The following is a 21,792-nucleotide window of genomic DNA, read 5'->3' on the forward strand; positions in this document are numbered from 1 at the left end:
TGCAACAGATTCACGAACACAGATGTCCAGAATACTGTGGAATTATGAAATGAAAACAGAGCTTTTTCGTATTGGCTTCAATGTGGAAGGCATACCCGTGTTCCCCGGTCTACGTCACGCGCATACGTCATCCTCAGAGGCGTTTCGAACCGGAAGTTTAGCGGCAAATTTAAAATGTCACTTTATAAGTTAACCCGGCCGTATTGGCATGTGTTATAATGTTAAGATTTCATCATTGATATATAAACTATCAGACTGCGTGGTCGGTAGTAGTGGGTTTCAGTAGGCCTTTAAAACAAATAAAGTGCACTTTTGTGCATGATTTCACACAAGATATTTCAATAACTGTCAAATAAAAATGAGCTGCATAATAGGAATTTAAATAATGTATGTCCTTCGCTATGTGGTAGGTTCCTGCGGACGTTATCTCCTTCTGTTGTTGACTATTTTCTTCGTACGGTGTTGATGTGGAAATGGTTGCCTCGGCATTTTGTTGGTGTGGCACCAAACGGAGATGTTGACATGCGGAGTAAGCACTCTTCATTCTCTAGCAGGGACTTTTCAAATGATGCTACATATTAGCAGTAATGCTACATTTTGTAGCAACGCTTTTGCCCCACACTTGACAAATTACGGTTGTCTGTTCGACATATTCCCATTTGAAGCCAAACCACCGCCAGACGATGGACCCCCTGCTGTTTTTCTTAGGAATTAATTCTTCCTTCATTTGTTACCAGATTCGCACCTTCTTTCTCTCATATTACCACTCGCACCACAGCTAACATTACCCATGCCGCTACCTCTCTGCTCCGCAAGGGTTTATACGTATGTGACGTATGTAACAAGGTGCGCTTGTTTTAAGTGTCTGTGAGAAGGAGAGACAACAAAGAGTGAGAAAAGCCTGTAGTGTAATACCCGCAGCTAAAAGCAACTGTGTGAGAACGTATACTCGAATATCACAATATACTCATTTTATATCGCACAGAGACAAACCCGCGATATATCGATATATCGCCCAGCCCTATATGTATGTATATATGTGTACTGTATATATATGTATGCATGAAGGACCAGACAAAGAGCAGCTCAAAGACTTCTTTGTATAGACAATATCGATGACCGAGGTTTCCGTCGCCCTTATGCGGTTCACTGGGGCCCCCCTCTGGAGCCAGGCCTGGAGGAGGGGCTCAATAACGAGCGCCTGGTGGCCAGGCCTGCCCCCATGGGGCCTGGCTGCGCACAGCCCGAAGAGGCAACGTGTGTCCCTCCTCCAATGTACTCACCACCCATAGGAGAGACTATAGAGTTCGGGACCTTTGCGAGCTGGGCGGCAGTCAAAGGCATGGCCCCTGGCAGTCTAATCCTCGGCTACAGAAGCTATCTTTTCAAACGTGGAATGACACCACGCTGGGGGGGAAGGAGCCTGCGCTGGTGCGCCAGGTTCCGGCTAAATCTAGTAGGTGTCTCACAGTGAGAAGGGATGGACGGGCTTGTGGGTATACTTGTTGCCCCGCAATTTGATTCTTGGGGGTAACTATTTGATTCAGAATCGATCAAAATCAATTATTTTTTAATAACATTGGGTGCCAGTTCTATGATTAACTACATTCCTCCTTAAAATAAATAAACAGCTCTGTTAAATTTCTGTATTATTTAACAGAAAACTGGTTTTGTTTAGTAAAATTCCACCCTAACATTTAATAAAGTCAAATACAAATAAGGCAACAGGACCAGTATCCCACACTTCTCTTCTCCTAAGTAAATCTGTACAGCATAAATGGGCATATACATCAACAATATGATTGCCAGACATCTGCTCCAAAGCAGATGTCTCATTTTGCTTTGGACAGCTATGAGTCATATTTCCTTTTATTGGCATTAGCCTCCTCCCGTAATCACAATGTATGATCATGTAACTGAAATGGCCAATTTCAATGTAATCACTGACATATTTTTTATTTTTTCTACAATTTCAGATCTATCACTCCCCAATTCAAAACCAGGCGGAAAGTAAGTGTGTAGCGTATGGAAGTTGGAGATAGTTTGGTAACTTTTTTTTTCTTTACATGAAACACAGTGGAATTGAATGAAATTGGATTCAAGTTTGTGCGGAAGTGCATCAACTACGTGGAAGAAAAGGGTGAGGAAGATCTGATATTAATCCTCACTGCCCTCTGTAGCTCCTTCAAGTGACACAATTCAGATTTTATTTTCTTGCTTTTATGATCATTTTTATTTAAGAAAATTATTAATTTCTCTGCACTCCAGGAGGTAGATGTGAGTGCTGATAATCTGTAAAGTGTTTTGGTGAGTCACATGGGTTTAGCAGTGTGATAGTTTCTAGCATCTAGAAAAGCGCCACATAAACCTAATCCATTATTATTATTATTATTATGAAACAAGCGTGTCCTGTTGTTCAAGCTGAGACTAATTGGTGCGATGACACATTTGTAAACAGGTGTCAAACTCAAAGCCCTGGGCCCATATCTGGCCCTTCCCATAATTTTAATGTGGCACGCCACGTCATTTTAAGTGGTCCACCATATCATTATGTGGCGGCTCGCCACATTATTTTATTGTTGACCGCCCCATATTTTAATGTGGCATGCTACGTCATTTAAATGTGGTCCTCCACGTCATTTTAATTTAGCACTTCACGTCATTTAAATCTTTGTCTGCTACATCATTTTAAAATTATGTGGCGGCATCATTTTATGTGGCGGCATCATTTTATGTGGCCCATCACAACATTTATGTGCCCTGCGAAAGGCTGTAAATAAAAAAGCACATTGTGGCTAAATGTATTTGTTCCTTCAGTTTTGACAGAAACATTTTCCACATACTAATGCATTTGTTTTACATTTTAATATGATCTGATCACGCAACAAGATGTTCCAATAAGTTTTTTGGTTATTCAAATAAATACTTAAATATATGCTTGTAATCTTGATTTACAATTTCAAAGCAAGTTATCCATCAATCTGTAAGCAAAAATATAATAATAAAAACAGTTGCTTTTGCAAATTGTGTAACTAGGCTATTATACGTCTATTTCTATAAATTAACTGTTACATGTGGTCCTTTGAGGGCAGCCATAATTGTGATGTGGCCCTCAATGGAAATTAGTTTGACACCCCTGGCGTACATCATCTGTATCTGAGTACTCTGCATGTGGTACATTTCCTTATCTTCTCTTTGTCCGATTACAAATCACACTCTTCCTTTCTTCCCCTGTATGCAGGAGTGACACAAGAGGGTCTGTACAGAACAGTCGGCAGCAACATCCAAGTGCAAAAGCTTCTAAATGCATTCTTTGGTAATTGCCATTCACCAATGACTCCACTCATTTACCATTCACCCTTTCGTGTTGTGCAGCAATTTAGAAGCAGTCCCACAACTTCCATCATTTTGCGTCTTTATGCACTGTATTAAAAATGGTTAATCAGATTTAGTAATAATGATGGAATAGTTTGCATTAACACATTCATTTTGACAACCTGAATTTAAAGCAAAACAAATATAATAACAAGTTAACAAATGTTTTTTGAGTGGAACTGTTTATTTTATACTGCAATTAACTTGCATCCAGTGTAACCTTCAACCATAAAGTAGCCGTGAAAAGCAGCAGCGTTCCAGCTGATGTTGAGTCACAGGAAATGGACAAAGTAAAATATATTTTAAATGGCAAGTTTAGTTTGTTAGCCCTGGCAGGTCGCTCTCTCCACAAGACCAAGGTTATTTCCATCCACTTTTACTGTGAGTTGAGTTATCACCGGAGTTCCTTGTTGCTAGCAGCAGCCAAGTCAGCTTATTGTAAGCCACTATGGAATTATTTTTTTTTTAAGTCGCTGGCAAAGTTTGTGTCTCTCAAGTTGCAATTTTTTTAGCTTGTTTGAGAACATGGGGATGCTTATTTGGGCTTGCTTTTCTGTCCCTGCAATAAAGCAACACATGACTGCGGTGGTAGGCAGTTTGTCCTATTCTACACAACGTTGACTGGTTATCGTGACCCCTGTCAACTTGGCACGCCCCCAAACACAAACGCAAATGACTAACAGAGAAACAAGTGATGAGACACACTAATAATTAGTGGCAGGATTAGTGGGGAGAACTTAAGTAGAAATATCATTTAAAAATACATATATATTTCAAAATGGTAGCAAAAGACAGCATTACAGGAGTGGATTAGGGTCCCGTTTGCACTGCACACCAAATTAGATTTTTTTTCCCCTCAAGTGATACAGATAAAAAAAATGTTGCTAGTCTAAACACTCCAAAATGATTCGCATCTGATCTTTCCACATTAGATTCAGGCCACATCAGGAGGTAGTCCAAAGCCGATTGGAATCTGATCTTTTCAAATGTCTAATTGGCAATGCGACCTGAATGAGACTTTTTCGATTTCTTTGAGCAAAATATTTTTCCGACGGGCAAATTTCCAGTGCATCACTAGTCAGGCTATATGTAATATATGAATGTGTATTTTGATTCCGAATAAATGGCAATTGCTGTAGGACCGGAATTGACGCTTTGGAGTTTTTGATTACATTGCGTAAGTTGTTTACATAAGTGAGTTAAAAGATAAAGCTTTAACGTAGATCCACGCTGATGTCCGTGTCGCCTCTACTTAACAGCTATATATATATATATATATATATATATATATATATATATATCCATTCTTACATTATATTACTTTAATTAATTTTCACGCAAAAAAACACTTACTTTGAAGGTGTGGCGACTTTTATCCATTCTTACATTATATTACTTGAATTAATTTTCATGCAAAAAAACACTTACTTTTAAGGTGTGGCGACTTTTATTTGGCAATAGTATTAGCGACTTTGTTCATTTTAGGAATCCGGTGAACTTTTTTTAAATTTAATTTATCGAACTGTACATGCAAGTGACGTCGAGGCCACATTGGGGCCACATTGAGGCCTGTGCGTGTTTATACTTGAGTCTGATAAAGATCACATTTTGATTGCAGTGTAAACAGTCAGCTGTAGAAAATCCGATATGGGCCACTTTAGCCTGCAGTATTTAACATAGTGTAGGTCTATGTGTGTGTCTGTCAAAAAGTGTTTGTGTCTATTTTGTGTTGAGCTGTTTAAAAAATAATGTTTAATAAATAAACATTTGCATAAATCAAACAAATTGTCCAGTCTCTCGTTGGGTGGACATTTTAATTGGGTGCGCTTACTAACAATTAAAAAAAAATTCTGTTTTGCAATTAATCACAAGTATGTGTTAACTCTGAACAAAATGTAATTAATTGCAAATTTACAAATAGGGGTGGCAGTTGCCTGCACTTTCCCCATTTATGTCCTCCCGTAATCTAGGATACGCAGTGGGCTCATCTAGAAACTATGGCGCTTCGTTTTCATTCTGTGTACCTCCTGTTTTTTATGAAAGTGAAACATAGGTAATTCTTCCAGGGATTTCATTACATTCCACACTGACTTCTATTTAAGTCTACTGTTTTTTAGAGATCAAAAGTCAAGGTCTGTAGGACTTTTTAAAACACCCATAATTTTGTACTTTTTAATGTAGTTCATATGTTCACAAGGATTGAAATGTAAGTTTTTGTGTCGTAATGAGATGTAAAGTGACGACAGGTGGTATTCCTACTTCTACTTTTCTTACATCGACAAAATGTCTCAGTGTATTCTGAGACTTTGTTTAAGATTTTAAATCATTGCCGCCTACTGCACAGCTCATGTATCAACTGTAACTGATCTCTGTAACGGCTCGTTTGACGATTGTGCTGCTTTCAGATCCTGCAAACTCAGCAAACGTGGATCTGAATAGTGGCGACTGGGACATTAAAACCATCGCCAGTGCCATGAAGTTTTATCTGAGGTGTGTGAGTGCGTAGATGAATCCACAGTCATTTATGTTTAGATGCACACTTAAGACCATTTTAATACATTGTTCTTTTTTTTCCGCAGAAGCCTTTGTGAACCTCTGATGACCTACGATCTGCACCGAGATCTCATGTTAGCTGCAAGTAAGATGCATTTTGTGGCCGCCTCTGCTTTTAAGATCGAGGAAGTTTTCTATCGGTGCAGAAGTACACTTACATAGTAAGGACAAATGTCTTGGAACGTTATCTGAATGAATCAGATAATCGATTGATAACTGGACTAAAAACTGGAACTATTATTGCTGCAAACTATCTTTCACATTTCAAACCAGAAACGCTGCAAGCCAGGGGTGGTCAAAGTGCTATTTTTTTATGGGCCCCCAGCTTGTTTTTTATTTGACTGCCTAAAAATATTTCATTAATGATATATTAGATATTACACTAATTTAGATTTTTTTTAAATACAACACAAAGCTTATATAGATTATAATACCATATATTGACATACCTGTATATCGGATTGGCTTTAGCATATTTAATGCATAAAAAGTATCTAAGTGGCACCTCACACCGTTTACTTTTTGAATGCTATATCTGTATCCAGTCGTCTCTTGTTTATCACAGTTAATTGGTTCCAGACCGCAATATGTGGTTTTCCGTAAATGTTCTCTTCTCAGTATTGTGGACGTTTTGATGATCAGCATATGTTCTGCATATTAATGAAGACAGACACATTAAATAGATTGCGCTCCTTTTTTTGCTCACTGAAGAGACACAATCCTTTTCACATGACCTTAGTAGATCTGCTTTGCGTGTTTAAGCAAAGTGCACTTTTCAGCATCATGGCCTCTGATTGGCTCAGCCGCAGGCAACATTACTATATTGCTGAGATTCTCAAACTTTTTTAACCAAGTACCAGCTCAGAAATCTCTTGGCTCTCTAACTACCACAATAATGACCAGCATTAAAATACAGTAGCATAGTAGGCCCAAGTATTCATTAAAAACAAGACAGAGGTTTTTTTTATAATAGTGTGGCCAGAAATGGTACTGCAATCACAGTCAAAATTCTGTCGTCCACTCCCACTCTCCATGACTGAGGTTGCCAGATACGCAGCCGAATCCTACTCCTACTCCAAGGAACTTCAAATGGCAATTGACGAGTCCTACGCTGTATATTTCTCTTGTTTATGCTTCTTGCAAGATAGTTTACTAAGTAATTATGCCACATTTTAGTGATGTCGATTAACAAAATGTATTTGTAAAGTTACGCAGCAATATTTTCGTCAGGACAGATTGTTGGCATTACCCTGCTAAAATGTCTAGTTTGACCGCACAGACCACCATCAAAATAATTGTATATAATAATATATATTATATTACATATCGCATAGGCGTACTTTGATGGCAAGCCAAGGCCAACAGTAAAATTACCACCACATTTCGTTACGCATAACTCCATGTTGCATCCAACCTGACGCACTGCATTCTCTTCCATTTACGCACATCACCATCTTTCAGTGCAGAGTGCGATTCTATGAGCCAACCCACGTTACGCATAAACCACGTTACGGATAAACCACGTTACGCATAAATCATATAGTCTACTACCATGTCAATACACATAGTAGCAATTCATTACATGTAATGCATTATATTGTGCCAAGCAAATACCACTCCATATGTGCCTGATGCACTTACAGTACCAGAAACCACCAATAGCTGTGCTAATGTTGCAACGCATTTCCTCAGCGTATCAGCCTATTGAGAACAAAATAGGCACTGACACTACCCATATCCACATAGGTTTTATTTGTCGAAAATATACTTTGTCCTGTCAGTTGGATGACACATCGACATACAGGCTAACGGGCATATATTTCCCCTGTTAGCCTATATGTCGATGTGTCATTGACCGGGCTAGCATGCTAAGCATTACACTAGGAGCTGGGCATCACACTAAGCATTCGTGGCACGAACATACCGTATTTTTCGGAGTATAAGTCGCTCCGGAGTATAAGTCGCATCGGCCGAAAATGCATAATAAAGAAGGAAAAAAACATATATAAGTCGCACTGGAGTATAAGTCACATTTTTTGGGGAAATTTATTTGATAAAATCCAACACCAAGAATAGACATTTGAAAGGCAATTTAAAATAAATAAAGAATAGTGAACAACAGGCTGAATAAGTGTGCGTTATATGACGCATAAATAACCAACTGAGAACGTGCCTGGTATGTTATCGTAACATATTATGGTAAGAGTCATTCAAATAACTATAACATATGGAACATGCTATACGTTTACCAAACAATCTGTCACTCCTAATTGCTAAATCCCATGAAATCTTATACGTCTAGTCTCTTACGTGAATGAGCTAAATAATATTATTTGATATTTTACGGTAATGGGGTAATAATTTCACACATAAGTCGCTCCTGAGTATAAAACTATGGAAAAAAACTGCGACTTATAGTCAGAAAAATACGGTACTAGCTTTGTTAGACAAGATCATAGACCATTTTGGACAATATAGTTTACATATGAAATTTCCATTTATTACAAGTAATAAGAAAACGTAAATACCTGACATTCCTATCAAGGAGGAAATTAGCAAGTTTGGCGTCAGATGAAACAATCTTCTCCGCCTTCAATCGTCTCCATCTTTCAAAGGCATCCCGATACAAATCCTTGTTTTGTTCCTGGCTTTGTCATGAATAAGTTGAGAATCGTAACAACGCCTTTTAGATTTACTAAGGTCTGACATGTTTAGTAACTTAACCAGTGGCAGTAACTCGACGAAGAGGGCGGTGTGTAAGTGGAAACCTGGATGTGACACACTCACAGGCCTTCTAATTGTTCAAACAGTGGAGGGCGGGGCATTGAAATGAAAACAATAACAAGATTTTGGGGCCGTAAATCTAATTTTGAAATGAACATATCCCGGCTGAACTACCGTTATCAGTTATAAAGGTATTCGAAAACAACATGATTTCTTAATGCCTTTTGACATATCAGGGCCATTTAATGATGACTTAACATGAAATTGTGTGCCTATGTTTATCAGCTGCTTCCTCATTTCCTTGCTCGTCAAACTTTATTATAGATTTTATATAATGCCTCTTACCTGGAAAGTAGAAGAACGAGGATGTATTCTGGCAAGTTGGTACACTTTGACAGCCAATTTAGACCCTGAAATGGCGAGAACGACACGAAAAGACGCTTGGTTCCTCCCCTCAGAAGATCAGTTTGGAAGGAAACCTCAAACCTGAGTTAATTAGTTGTAAAAGTAAGACAAGACAAAGACTTTAGTGATATTTTTTAAAACATTCCCTTTAACCTGGCAGGATATCCTCTCCAGTTTCCTTCAAAGCATTTTCCATCAACAGTACACAAATCAGTTTCTCCAGATAGTATTGTCTACATGTTTATTTCAATGTGGACTTTATATCTAGATTATCACTTTGTTTTTTATCAGAGTCTGACAGTCTTGACTTTCGACTGAGTGAAATCCATTCCCTCACCTACAAGCTGCCTGAGAGAAATCGAGAGATGCTAGAGATGCTCATCAAACACTTGGTGGTGTAAGTTGCCGTCACACTTTGTCGCTCAGCTTTCTACCGTCATGATTGAGACTGTTACTGATTTTGTCCGCAGCGTGTGCAGTCACAGCGAAGAAAACCTCATGACTCCTTCAAACATGGCCGTCATCTACGGACCCACGCTGATGAGAGCCAAGGAGGAGACGGTGGCCGCCATGTTGGATATAAAATTCCAAAATATTGTCGTGGAGATATTGATCGAGGAATACAACAAGGTAAGGCTGCTAAGATTAATGTAATAATGGTGGCTTTTGGGGAAGGACAACTAACATATTTGTCTCCACAATATGCCTCCATATTTCTTCCCCTCAAATAGACGCCGTACCCCAGTCAAGCAGTAAATTGATAAATTTTTCTTGTTAGCTTACTAATTACTCTTACTTTGGCTGTTTTTTCAAACGGAATACTTCATCAGTGGCCTAGTGGTTAGAGTGTCCGCCCTGAGATCGGTAGGTTGTGAGTTCAAACCCCGGGCGAGTCATACCAAAGACTATAAAAATGGGACCCGTTACCTCCCTGCTTGGCACTCAGCATTAAGGGTTTGAATTGGGGTTAAATCACCAAAAATTATTCCCGGGCGCGGCCACCGCTGCTGCCCACTGCTCTCCTCACCTCCCAGGAAGTGATCAAGGGTGATGGGTCAAATGCAGAGAATAATTTCGTCACACCTAGTGTGTGTGACAATCATTGGTACTTTAACTTTTTAACTTTAATAACGCACCTTTACACTGCATACTTGGTTCTTGAGGGTGTACATTTTGAGAGTGTAGTGGTGTCTCAAATCCATTAGGGCTGGGTACCGAATTTGGTACTTTTATAGGTACCGACCGAAGTCTATCAGTACTACCGGTTACCGATTCACATAAAATCAGACGGTGCCATATTTTGAAACGAGCAGTCAGCACTCAGTCGGACTGTCTCGATGGAGCAATTTTCCATGCCAAAAAAGCAAGAAAAAGGCGCTCAAAAGTAAAGTAAGGCTCCACGATTCAAAATGCACTAGCTTGATGCTAATTTACATTGGATTTGCAATACACATGCTAAATATTAGTATTAGTGATTTTACATAGCAATATCAACACCTCCAAATGTGGTAATGAAAACTACAACTAAGATGCACGTTACAATCATACAGCTGGTGTGTAATAAGGATGTAGTTGTGGCTTGTGCAGCCCTTTGAGACACTCGTGATTTAGGACTATATAAATAAACATTGATTGATTGATTGATAATAAATAATACTTACTGTATGGACACTTTGTAAGACTCAACAAAAGAAAATACTGGCACATTCAACTTAATAACAAAGACTACTTCCTGGCTAAGGCAACACACCCATAGTCCATACACTACCGCCATCTAATGTAATGTAATGAATGTAAACACGTCTGTAAACCCGTCTGTGGGTTCAAATGTGAGTATTTTTTACTTTTCTACTGGTCACAATTTCTAAGCAGGAATTATTCTTTCTCTGCAGCAGCAAAAAGGTGCGATGCTGCTAGTTTCAGATTGTCTCAGTATGTGTATCAAATTCTGACTATAGAGCAAATACATTTATTTTTAAGGCTATGAGACACATGAGGTCAGCAATAAGTTTGTATGTAGGTTTTCCAATGTGTCCAATAAGATCGTACATGATGGGGACAGTAGTGCTTTTTGGCAGGCTGCACACACTACCACAGCACACTTACTAACTGCACATTTTGTCGTGATCACAGATTTTCAGTCATATGCCAGAGGACAGCAGCGCCCCACCCATCCCTCCTCCACGCATCACCCCGAGAAAGCGGCAGCCCATCACCATTTCCAAGCGGCCGCCTCGTCTTTATCCACCTCTGAGTCACGAGCGCTTCCAGTCGCCGCTGCAGCAGCACACTGAAAGTAATTATCAGCCTCTCTTGGCCTGACCGCCATCATCATCATCATCATTTACCCATCCTGAATTTGCCGCACATCACTTTCTAACTACTACCTAATCTTCTTTTTCATCACCAACACATCCATTTTTTACATATTTTCTTCTGTGATTTATGCTAAATTATGGCATTTAAAGCACTCTTAAAGAGAGAGGGTGTGGCCCCATTTTTCCAAGTGTGGCAGAGATATTGGGAGCACCTGCCGCATTTCCCTCCATGCTTTTTTCATTTGCTTTGCAAAATAAGCACTACTGTACAGGTACTAAATGATATTGATTCAAAAGTCTGTTCAGGCTTGTGCAAAATTTGTATTCCTATTCTTCGCTTGAAATATAATATAATATAATACATATATATATATAAGTGTGGGTACCCCTGGTGTAGGTTGATTAAAAAGTATTTTTTTATTTTAAAGCCAAAAGTTTTGTTACATGTTTTCTGTTTTTTTGGCAGTCAGGAATGTATCTCAATTGCAATTAATTTAATTCCACTTCCTGTTGAAACTTGGCATGTGTAATTTTGCGTACTGTCTTACTTGTGATTCTGATCATACTGTATAAGATCATTGTTATTGTCTCAGATGGCCAGAGTAGCGACTATGCGGTCGAAAGGGACGTGTCAGCGAGCCCTGTCCCCCTGCAGAGGACCAAATCCCCAAACTGCGCTCCGTTCGTCCCCAGAGAACCTCCTCGTAGACAAGCGCCAGTGCACAGAGCCACCAGACCAGGCGACTGTGATGTCCCCAAAGTAGAAAAAACAGAATCTTCTTCAGTGTCAAACGGGGAGTCTGGATTCCCTTCATTCCAGAGCAGGAGACCTCCTCTTAAAGGTACAGCAGCCAACAATGTTCCACCAATGACTCAAAAATCCATCCTCAATTCAATACTGTAACTATTTCAATATTGTATTGTGTTTTCCAGCGGAATGTGAGGGTCCCATCAAAACAAGGCCCACAGAGAAACCCCCCATATGTAGACCCCCGACGAGGCCTCCTGAGCCCCCGTCTAGGACACCCTCTTTTAAGATCCAGAGCACTGCCAGCAGCGATGGAGCCGCAGCGTCTTAGTAAGAGGCTAACAAATACACAACATAGTCACCAAGGTGACTGGTGGGAAACATCTTGGTTATCAACAATCATACATTTCTCAATATTCCTTAAACAACTTCTCAACACAAAACATGCAAGAAAAAGTGTGAAATGCATATAGACAATGAATGAAATGGATTTACCTTTGATTGAAGACTCTTTTTGTTGAAGATGGCGAGAATTAGTGAGGGGTGAGGATGCTTTGCTGAAAGTTATTTCTTAATTCACTAGTGTTTCTCACCTACTTTATCTTTTTTGCTGGCACTCACAACTTTATTTGGCCCCATGGTGGCTCATGATTTCTATAAACGACTAAGAATACACCGTATGTATGTCAATAGCTTTAATGCTGTGTTTGTGTACTTGGTTGTGAGGCGAAACGTCTTCTCAGACACACCAAACGGTCCAGTTGCGGTGGATTGAATGCCCTGGGAAAAGCATGTATCACATACAACAATGTAACATTAAGGAGTGATGAGAGGACAAAAGAACACTAGCGTACCTACAATGCTAACCTTTCACCCCCCTTTTAACATCATGCTAGGTTAGCTAATTCCCTGAAGACAAACTTACAGTTCATATTTTTTAATTTGACCGATGGATAGTTGGAAGAGAGCCAGGAGTTATTTTGAGATGTGTAGCAAAGCCTGCTCGTTTCAGGAGCTGTCCTCTGAAGTTGTTGGCGTAAAACAAAGGGCAGACTACTTTTAGCGATGCTAGTAATACACACTACAATACTACCAATATATATTACACTACTACTACTCTACTACTAATATACGTACATTACACTACTAATACACGCCACACTACTCGAATACACTCTTTATGTACATTACACTACTACTCACATATACTTTACTTTACTACTAATATTCACTAAACTACTACTAATATATACTGCACTACTACTAATACACGCCGCACCACTACCAATACACACTACACTACTTCTAATACATGCAACACCACTAGTAATACACACTACACTACTTCTGATACACGCTACACCACTACTAGTACACGCCACACCACTACTAGTACACGCTACACCACTACTAGTACACGCTACACCACTATAAGTACACGCTAAACTGCTACTAATACATGCCACACCATTTCTAATCCATGCCACACCACTACTAATGTATGCCACACCATTGCTAATACACACTACACCCCAACTAATATACACTACACCACTATTAGTACATGCCACACTACTACTAATACACGCCACACCACTACTAATACACACTACACCACTACTAATACACCAATACTAATACACAACATATCACTACTAATACATGCCACACCACTATTGGTACATGGTACACTACGTCTAATACACGCCACACCACTACTAATGCATTCTACGCTACTACTAATACATGCTACACCACTAATACACACCACACCACTACTAATACATTCCACACCACTTCTAATACAGGCCACCACACCACTACTAATATACGCCACACCACTACTAATATACGCCACACCACTACTAATACACGCCACCACATCACTACTAATACACGCCACCACACCTCTACTAATACACGCCACCACACCACTACTAATACACGCCAACACACCACTACTAATACACGCCAACACACCACTACTAATACACGCCAACACACCACTACTAATACGTGCCACAGCACCACTACTAATAAACGCCACCATACCACTACTTATACACGTCACACTACTTCTAATGCACGCCATCAAACCACTTCTAATACACGCCACCACATCACTCTTAATACACGCCACACCACTTCTAATGCACGCCATGAAACCTCTTCTAAAACATGTCACAACATCACTACTAACACACGCCACAGCACTACTAATACATTTCACATCACTTTTAATACACGCCACCACACCACTACTAATACGCGCCACAAAATCACTTCTATTACACACTACCACACCACTACTAATACACGCCACCACACCACTACTAATACACGCCACCACACCACAACTAATACACGCCACAAAATCACTTCTATTACACGTTACCACACCACTACTAATACACGCCACCACACCACTTCTAATAATTACCTCTGATCTAGCAATATTGAAAAATGTATCAATTAATTTGTTGAAGCCACTGATTCAAATGATCCAGCCAACTTATTTGACACTTCCGATTTAAAAAGGTGTATTTTTTTTGTTGGTGACTGTTGCTGTGCAGGGACAATTATTCTTCACTTTCATAAAAAAATATACAAAAATGTTAATTTATGACGTATGTTTTACTTTTTCCCCACAGTGTTGCCTCAAAAATGAAATTTTTTGAGAACGCCTCAAAGCAAGTTAGCAGGTACGTAAAAGTTATTTTTTAGTTTTTACATGCGGATATATCAATCAATCAATCAATCAATGTTTATTTATATAGCCCTAAATCACAAGTGTCTCAAAGGGCTGTACAAGCCACAACGACATCCTCGGTACAGAGCCCACATACGGGCAAGGAAAACTCACCCCAGTGGGACGTCAATGTGAATGACTATGAGAAACCTTGGAGAGGACCGCATATGTGGGTAACCCCCCCCCTCTAGGGGAGACCGAAGGCAATGGATGTCGAGTGGGTCTGACATAATATTGTGAAAGTCCAACACATCAGCGAAAGTCCAGTCCATGGTGGGGCCAGCAGGAACCATCCCGAGCGGAGACGGGTCAGCAGCGTAGAGATGTCCCCATCTGGTGGACAGGCTAGCAGTCCACCCCGCAGAGTAGAAAAGAAAAGAAAAGAAACGGCAGATCAACTGGTCTAAAAAGGGAGTCTATTTAAAGGCTAGAGCAGGGGTGGGCAATTAATTTTTACCGGGGGCCGCATGAGCAACCCGAGCACTGCTGGAGGGCCACATCGACAATATTTCAATTAAATTTTGCTCAATATTATTTTTGATATATACCGTAAGATAAATAATAATAATAATTAATAATAATAGTAATACTTCAACATAGTGTATGTAACAGCATTCCATGACTAATATAAATAAATTAACATTAATAATAAATGACAGTAAAATAAGCACACGTATGACTGAGGAGTCATAGTGTAACTTTGTGTGATGTTTGAGTTGTCCGACTTTTTGTGTGGCCATAAACGCACCAGTGGTTTAGTGCTATGCGTGTTGGTGACAGATGACAAGTTGGTTTTGGCCTGGTTTGTACGGCAGAAAATGACTAGTTTTTCGAGATAGAAGTGTTTTACTTATGTTTTTGGTGTGGTTATGGCCGAATATAAACAGTTTTGCTCAATAAAGTGATCGATATAATTCCTGGCCTCGAAGCATCTCGATAGACGTTACAATAATTGAACGGTGTTCAATTGAACGGTGTTGACGAACACCGTTAGGGCCGCTTGTTGTCACTGTCACTCAAAGTTGCATTGCAAAATTACATAGAATAAATATGTTTATTTTGTTTAGAATTCAGATGGGATTTGATTTGGTGCGCGGCATATATTTGCTGCGCGCAGCAGACGCTTGAAAAGTGCGCAATTGCGCAGGCACGCACCTTAGAGGGAACGTTGCTTGGCAGTCCATGTCTTGTTGGAAACACGCCATTCTTCATCAACTTTTCTCTTTTTAGCGTCTCGGGTGTAAACCGTGCATCACTTGTCGCTGCATGTGCACCTTCACTCGCAGGTTACACACTGACACACGCCCATAAATAATAATTTTCAAAATAAAAGCAGCACAGTTGTATTGCGCGCACGACATAGATGTTTTTTCAACTTTATTTTTTAATTAATGATTGCAGCTGTTCACATTCACTCACAATCACGCACACGCATACGTCCACACGGAAGTAATACAAATAACGATTTTCAAAACAAAAGCAGCACCGTTGTATTGCACACTCGACATAGATACTTTTTAAAATTTATTTTGTAATTTATAATTGGCCTCACGCGGGCCGGACAGGGACGCACAAAGGGCCGGATGCGGCCCGCGGGCCGCAGAATGCCCAGGTCTGGGCTAGAGTATACAAATGAGTTTTAAGATGAGACTTAAATGCTTCTACTGAGGTAGCATCTCTAACTTTTACCGGGAGGGCATTCCATAGTATTGGAGCCCGAATAGAAAACGCTCTATAGCCCGCAGACTTTTTTTGGGCTCTCGGAATCACTAATAAGCCAGAGTTCTTTGAACGCAGATTACTTGCCGGGACATATGGTACAATACAATCGTCAAGATAGGCAGGAGCTTGACCGTGTAGTATTTTACACGTAAGTAGTAAAACCTTAAAGTCGCATCTTAGGTGCACAGGAAGCCAGTGCAGGTGAGCCAGTATAGGCGTAATATGATCAAACTTTCTTGTTTTTGTCAAAAGTCTAGCAGCCGCATTTTGTACCATTTGTAATCTTTTCATGCTAGACATAGGGAGGCCCGAAAATAAAACGTTACAGTAATCGAGACGAGATGTAACGAACGCATGGATAATGATCTCAGCATCGCTTGTGGACAAAATGGGACGAATTTTAGCGATATTACGGAGATGAAAGAAGGCCGTTTTAGTAACACTCTTAATGTGCGACTCAAACGAGAGAGTTGGGTCGAAGATAATACCCAGATTCTTTACAGAGTCGCCTTGTTTAATTGTTTGGTTGTCAAATGTTAAGGTGGTATTATTAAATAGATGTCGGTGTTGAGCAGGACCGATAATCAGCATTTCCGTTTTCTTAGCGTTGAGTTGCAAAAAGTTAGCGGACATCCATTGTTTAATTTCATTAAGACACGCCTCCAGCTGACTACAATCCGGCGTGTTGGTCAGCTTTAGGGGCATGTAGAGTTGGGTGTCATCAGCATAACAGTGAAAGCTAACACCGTATTTGCGTATGATGTCACCTAGCGGCAGCATGTAAATACTAAAGAGTGCAGGGCCAAGAACCGAACCGTGGGGAACTCCGCACGTTACCTTAACATAGTCCGAGATCACATTGTTATGGGAGACACACTGCATCCTGTCAGTAAGATAAGAGTTAAACCAAGACAAGGCTAAGTCTGTCATCCCAATACGCGTTTTGATACGCTCTAATAAAATATTATGATCAACAGTATCGAAAGCGGCGCTAAGATCAAGAAGCAGCAACATAGATGAAGCATCAGAATCCATCGTTAGCAATAGATCATTAGTCATTTTTGCGAGGGCTGTCTCCGTAGAGTGATTTGCCCTGAAACCGGACTGAAAAGGTTCACAGAGATTGTTAGACGCTAAGTGTTCATTTAGCTGCTGTGCTACAATTTTTCGAGGATTTTCGAGATAAACGGAAGGTGGGACACCGGCCGGTAGTTTACCAGGAGATCAGGATCGAGGTTAGGTCTTTTGAGTAGAGGATGAATAACCGCTTTTTTGAATGCTAGGGGAACAGTGCCAGAGGAAAGTGATAAGTTTATAATATTTAACACTGATGGACCTAGTAATACAAAAAGCTCCTTGATAAGTTTCCCAGGAATTGGGTCAAGTAAACATGTTGTTTGTTTTGTCCCATTTACACATTTTGACAATTCCTCCAATGTTATTTCATCAAAGAGAGAGAAACTATTTTGGAGGGCGGTATCCATCGTATATACAGTCGTATCTGTGTTAATAGAACCCAGTTGTAGCTGAGATGCATTGTCTTTAATCTCTTTTCTAATGACTTCAATTTTCTTATTAAAGAAATTCATAAAGTCATCTGCTGAGTGGGTGGAGCTACTGGGAGGAGTCCCTTGTTGGGTTAGCGATGCTACTGTACTAAACAGAAATTTAGGATAATTTTTGTTGAGGTGGATGAGATTTGAGTAATATTTAGCTTTAGCTGAGGTAAGCATGCGTTTATAAGTTATTAAACTATCACACCATGCTTGATGGAAAACCTCAAGTTTAGTCGCACGCCATTTGCGTTCCAGCTTTTTACATGATAATTTCTGGGCTTTAGTTTCTTCTGTAAACCATGGGGTACGCCTTTTAGGGGCCCTTTTTAGCTTTAGCGGTGCTACAATATCAATGGTGTTGCGCAGGGCGTCATTAAAGTTGTTAGTGAGGTTATCAATAGAGCCCACATAATTTGGGAATGGTGCCATTACGGAAGGCAGTAGGTCAGTAAGAGTCGTCGTTGTGGCAGCATTAATGTTGCGGCTGCTATAGTAGTTATTATTATTATTATTAGTTTGTTGACAATGAGTCAGAACTTCGAATTTTATAAGGTAATGATCGGACATTACTTTAGTGTACGGGAGTATCGTAACTTTAGAGGTGGTGACACCCCTGACAAGCACTAGATCTATCGTATTACCGTTGCGATGCGTGGGTTCATTTATTATTTGTGTAAGACCACAGCTATCAATTATAGTCTGGAGCGCCACGCATGGAGGGTCCGATGGGGTATTCATATGGATATTAAAGTCCCCCATTATGATTATATTGTCGGCGTGCGTCACTAGATCAGCAACAAACTCTGAGAATTCACTGATGAAGTCCGAATAGGGCCCAGGGGGGCGGTAGATAACAGCCAGGTGGAGAGGCAGCGGTGTGACAAACCTCAAAGTGAGCACCTCAAACGAGTTATATTTATTATTTAGGTTAGGTGTAAGATTATAGTTTTCATTGTATATTAGTGCGACACCCCCTCCCCTTTTAAGAGGTCGGGCAACATGTGTATTGGTATAGTTAGGAGGAGATGCCTCATTTAGCGCAAAAAAATCGTCTGGTTTGAGCCAGGTCTCGGCGAGACCAATGACGTCAAGTTTGTTGTCTCTAATGACCTCATTAACTAATAACGTTTTGGAAGATAATGATCTTATGTTTAAAAAGCCCATATTATAGGTAGTGGGGTGTTTTGAGGATTGTTTGTTGAAATTATCCGAAGTAGCAATATTAATAATGTTGCGTTTATTATGCGTATTGCACTTTAAATAGTTTCGACCATATCTAGGAATTGATACGACGGGGATATCCAGATTGTTCGCTTGATGTTGCGATAAACTGAACGCATCATAGTTAGCTACCTCAGTACAATGTATGTCTGCCTCTGACACGGTCACAAAAGAAAAAACATTATGTGAGTTGTGTTTTATTCTAAGATAATTGCTATGTGTGCAGGGATTATCCAGCCTGACGCCGGCTAGTTCTAGTTTAAATGGCTTCTTACCCGGAGACTCCACGCTTCTTTGGTTAGCTTTTATCTTTGTTGTTAGCCCCGCTCGGCATCCCCGCTTCTGCTTCCGCTCGCACCGCTTATGTCGTCTCCATTGGCGGTCACCGCTAGCACTTGACTCCGCTGCTACAAAGGCCGCTCGATGTAGCCCACGAAGTATTCCCATGCTAGCGAGGAGGTCCACCGTACATGCATCTTTCAGTCTATAACGACCCGATCCATCCACATCCAGAATTGTCTGTCGGTCGTATGTGATCACAGAGTGTTCACGCTTTGAGCCAGCCATGAAATTGACAGAAATGACGGGTGTTTTTTGCCAAATCGCTCTACACTCCCAAGAGCGTTAGCATAGCCGCAGCATACCCATGCGCCGCCATCTTGCCTCTGAAAGCTAAAAAAAGAAATACCTTGCATATCTTGCATATACACTACATACATTTATTTAAATGATATATACATATATATATATATATATATATATATATATATATATATATATATATATATATATATATATATATATATATATATATATATATATATATATATATATATATATATATATACACTACATACATTCATTTACATGATATATATATATATATATATCATGTAAATAAATGTATGTAGTGTAGTCTTGTATGCAAAGCATTAAAATATTTCAGTTTGTACAAAATCGGTGTTTAGATGAACCCTTCAGCCTGGATTCACACTACATGCTTTCAAGTGGAACAATTTGGAAGGAAAATAAAAAATTAAAAAACTATATCTATATTAAATCAGAATCAATCCTTTTTCTAAACATGGATAAAATCATATATGAATCATTGACATATTTAGACGATTGATGATGAATATTCAGGTCGACTAAACAACTCACTCATAGTCAAATTAATGTAATGATGCTTTGGGGTATGGGAACATTTAACATTCGTATTGTTTTTATTTAAATATTGATTGTATTTTTACTATTATATTATTATTCACACTCTGTTAATATAATTATTTTGAATGTTTAAAAAAAATAAAATAATAATGACCCTGACCATTACTGTTTGCTGAAAAGAATTCTAGCCCCTGACAGCCGTGACATTATGACATATAACAATAAATATGATATACTGTAAATATGGTTTAGTGTGAGCAATAAAACCAATTTAAAACAAGGCAGACAAAAAAGTCAGTTTAAAGCAGTGTTTCTTTATTAGGGTGTAGGAGGGTCGTTAATTTGCATATTCCTGGTTGAACGTTCCGCTCGTCTCCAGCTAAGTGTTGTCTTAATACGGCTTGAGGAGCTTTTTGTATCCAGCGAGTCAGACAACACTCTCACTAAAATGACTCTCTCCATTCGGGTAGTCGTGTCTTCCTTATGAGCACCAGATGAAGGGATGGTGTGTGGCCGGCAGAACACGGATTTAAATCTACTCAAACTTTATTTATAGAGCACTTTTCATACAAAGGCAAGTGGCAAACAGTGCTTCACACACAAAAAAAACAAAGAAGAAGGAAATACACACACCACACACAGCATGACAGAAAATAATTCTTCATAATAAATACATTCAATGTCTTTTATAGTGGCAAACTGTGTGGTCTTCAAAAGCAAATGCCCACAGAGGTCTCGAATTAGTGCTGGGTCAAACAACAGATGTGGCTGTACGCAACCTCCTGCTTTTTAATGGGTCAGCATTAAGCAGCTTTAGCTCCCTCTGCATGGGCTTTACATTTGGGTTGTGCTCCTCAGCTAGCTGGTTAGTGTTGATTACCATGCAGCAGCAATAATAATACTCACTTAGCAGCTTGCACCTCACCACTATTACAACATGGGCTCTGTTGCTGCGGTGTTGTGCTCATTTACTTCATTGATTTCTCATGCACTCCCAAGTTATTAATCAAGTTGAATACATGATTAGTTTTATGTGAGTAACAGCCTCAATCCCTGTAAGTTTTGGTATACTCATGTTGTGTAACATACTGCATCTTACTTGAAATACATCCAAATATACCACAGGTGAAAACAGTATGTCCATGTAACATGCTTGCATTTCCTCCATGTAGTGATCCAGTCTCACAGTCAGCAGCTACAAATGTGAAAAAAGAGGTGAGATTTGCACTTTTTATTTCTCGTAGTGTCTTCTGA

The 21,792-nt window shown here is 39.6% G+C and overlaps 1 protein-coding gene across 1 annotated transcript in view; it reads left to right on the forward strand.

The window, feature by feature from the left end:
* Positions 1-21,792, forward strand: part of LOC133650594 (oligophrenin-1-like) — a 66,704-nt gene that overhangs the window by 43,619 nt on the left and 1,293 nt on the right. The window contains exons 12-23 of the mRNA XM_062048008.1: positions 1,977-2,010; positions 2,078-2,140; positions 3,242-3,316; positions 5,781-5,865; positions 5,955-6,013; positions 9,349-9,454; positions 9,528-9,687; positions 11,191-11,353; positions 11,969-12,217; positions 12,309-12,453; positions 14,775-14,825; positions 21,711-21,753. Of these exons, the coding sequence (XP_061903992.1) occupies positions 1,977-2,010; positions 2,078-2,140; positions 3,242-3,316; positions 5,781-5,865; positions 5,955-6,013; positions 9,349-9,454; positions 9,528-9,687; positions 11,191-11,353; positions 11,969-12,217; positions 12,309-12,453; positions 14,775-14,825; positions 21,711-21,753 (1,233 nt within the window). The remainder of the gene's footprint in view (positions 1-1,976; positions 2,011-2,077; positions 2,141-3,241; positions 3,317-5,780; positions 5,866-5,954; positions 6,014-9,348; positions 9,455-9,527; positions 9,688-11,190; positions 11,354-11,968; positions 12,218-12,308; positions 12,454-14,774; positions 14,826-21,710; positions 21,754-21,792) is intronic.

Source organism: Entelurus aequoreus, linkage group LG05 (genome assembly GCF_033978785.1).
Source record: "Entelurus aequoreus isolate RoL-2023_Sb linkage group LG05, RoL_Eaeq_v1.1, whole genome shotgun sequence".
NCBI classification, from domain to species: Eukaryota; Metazoa; Chordata; class Actinopteri; order Syngnathiformes; family Syngnathidae; genus Entelurus; species Entelurus aequoreus.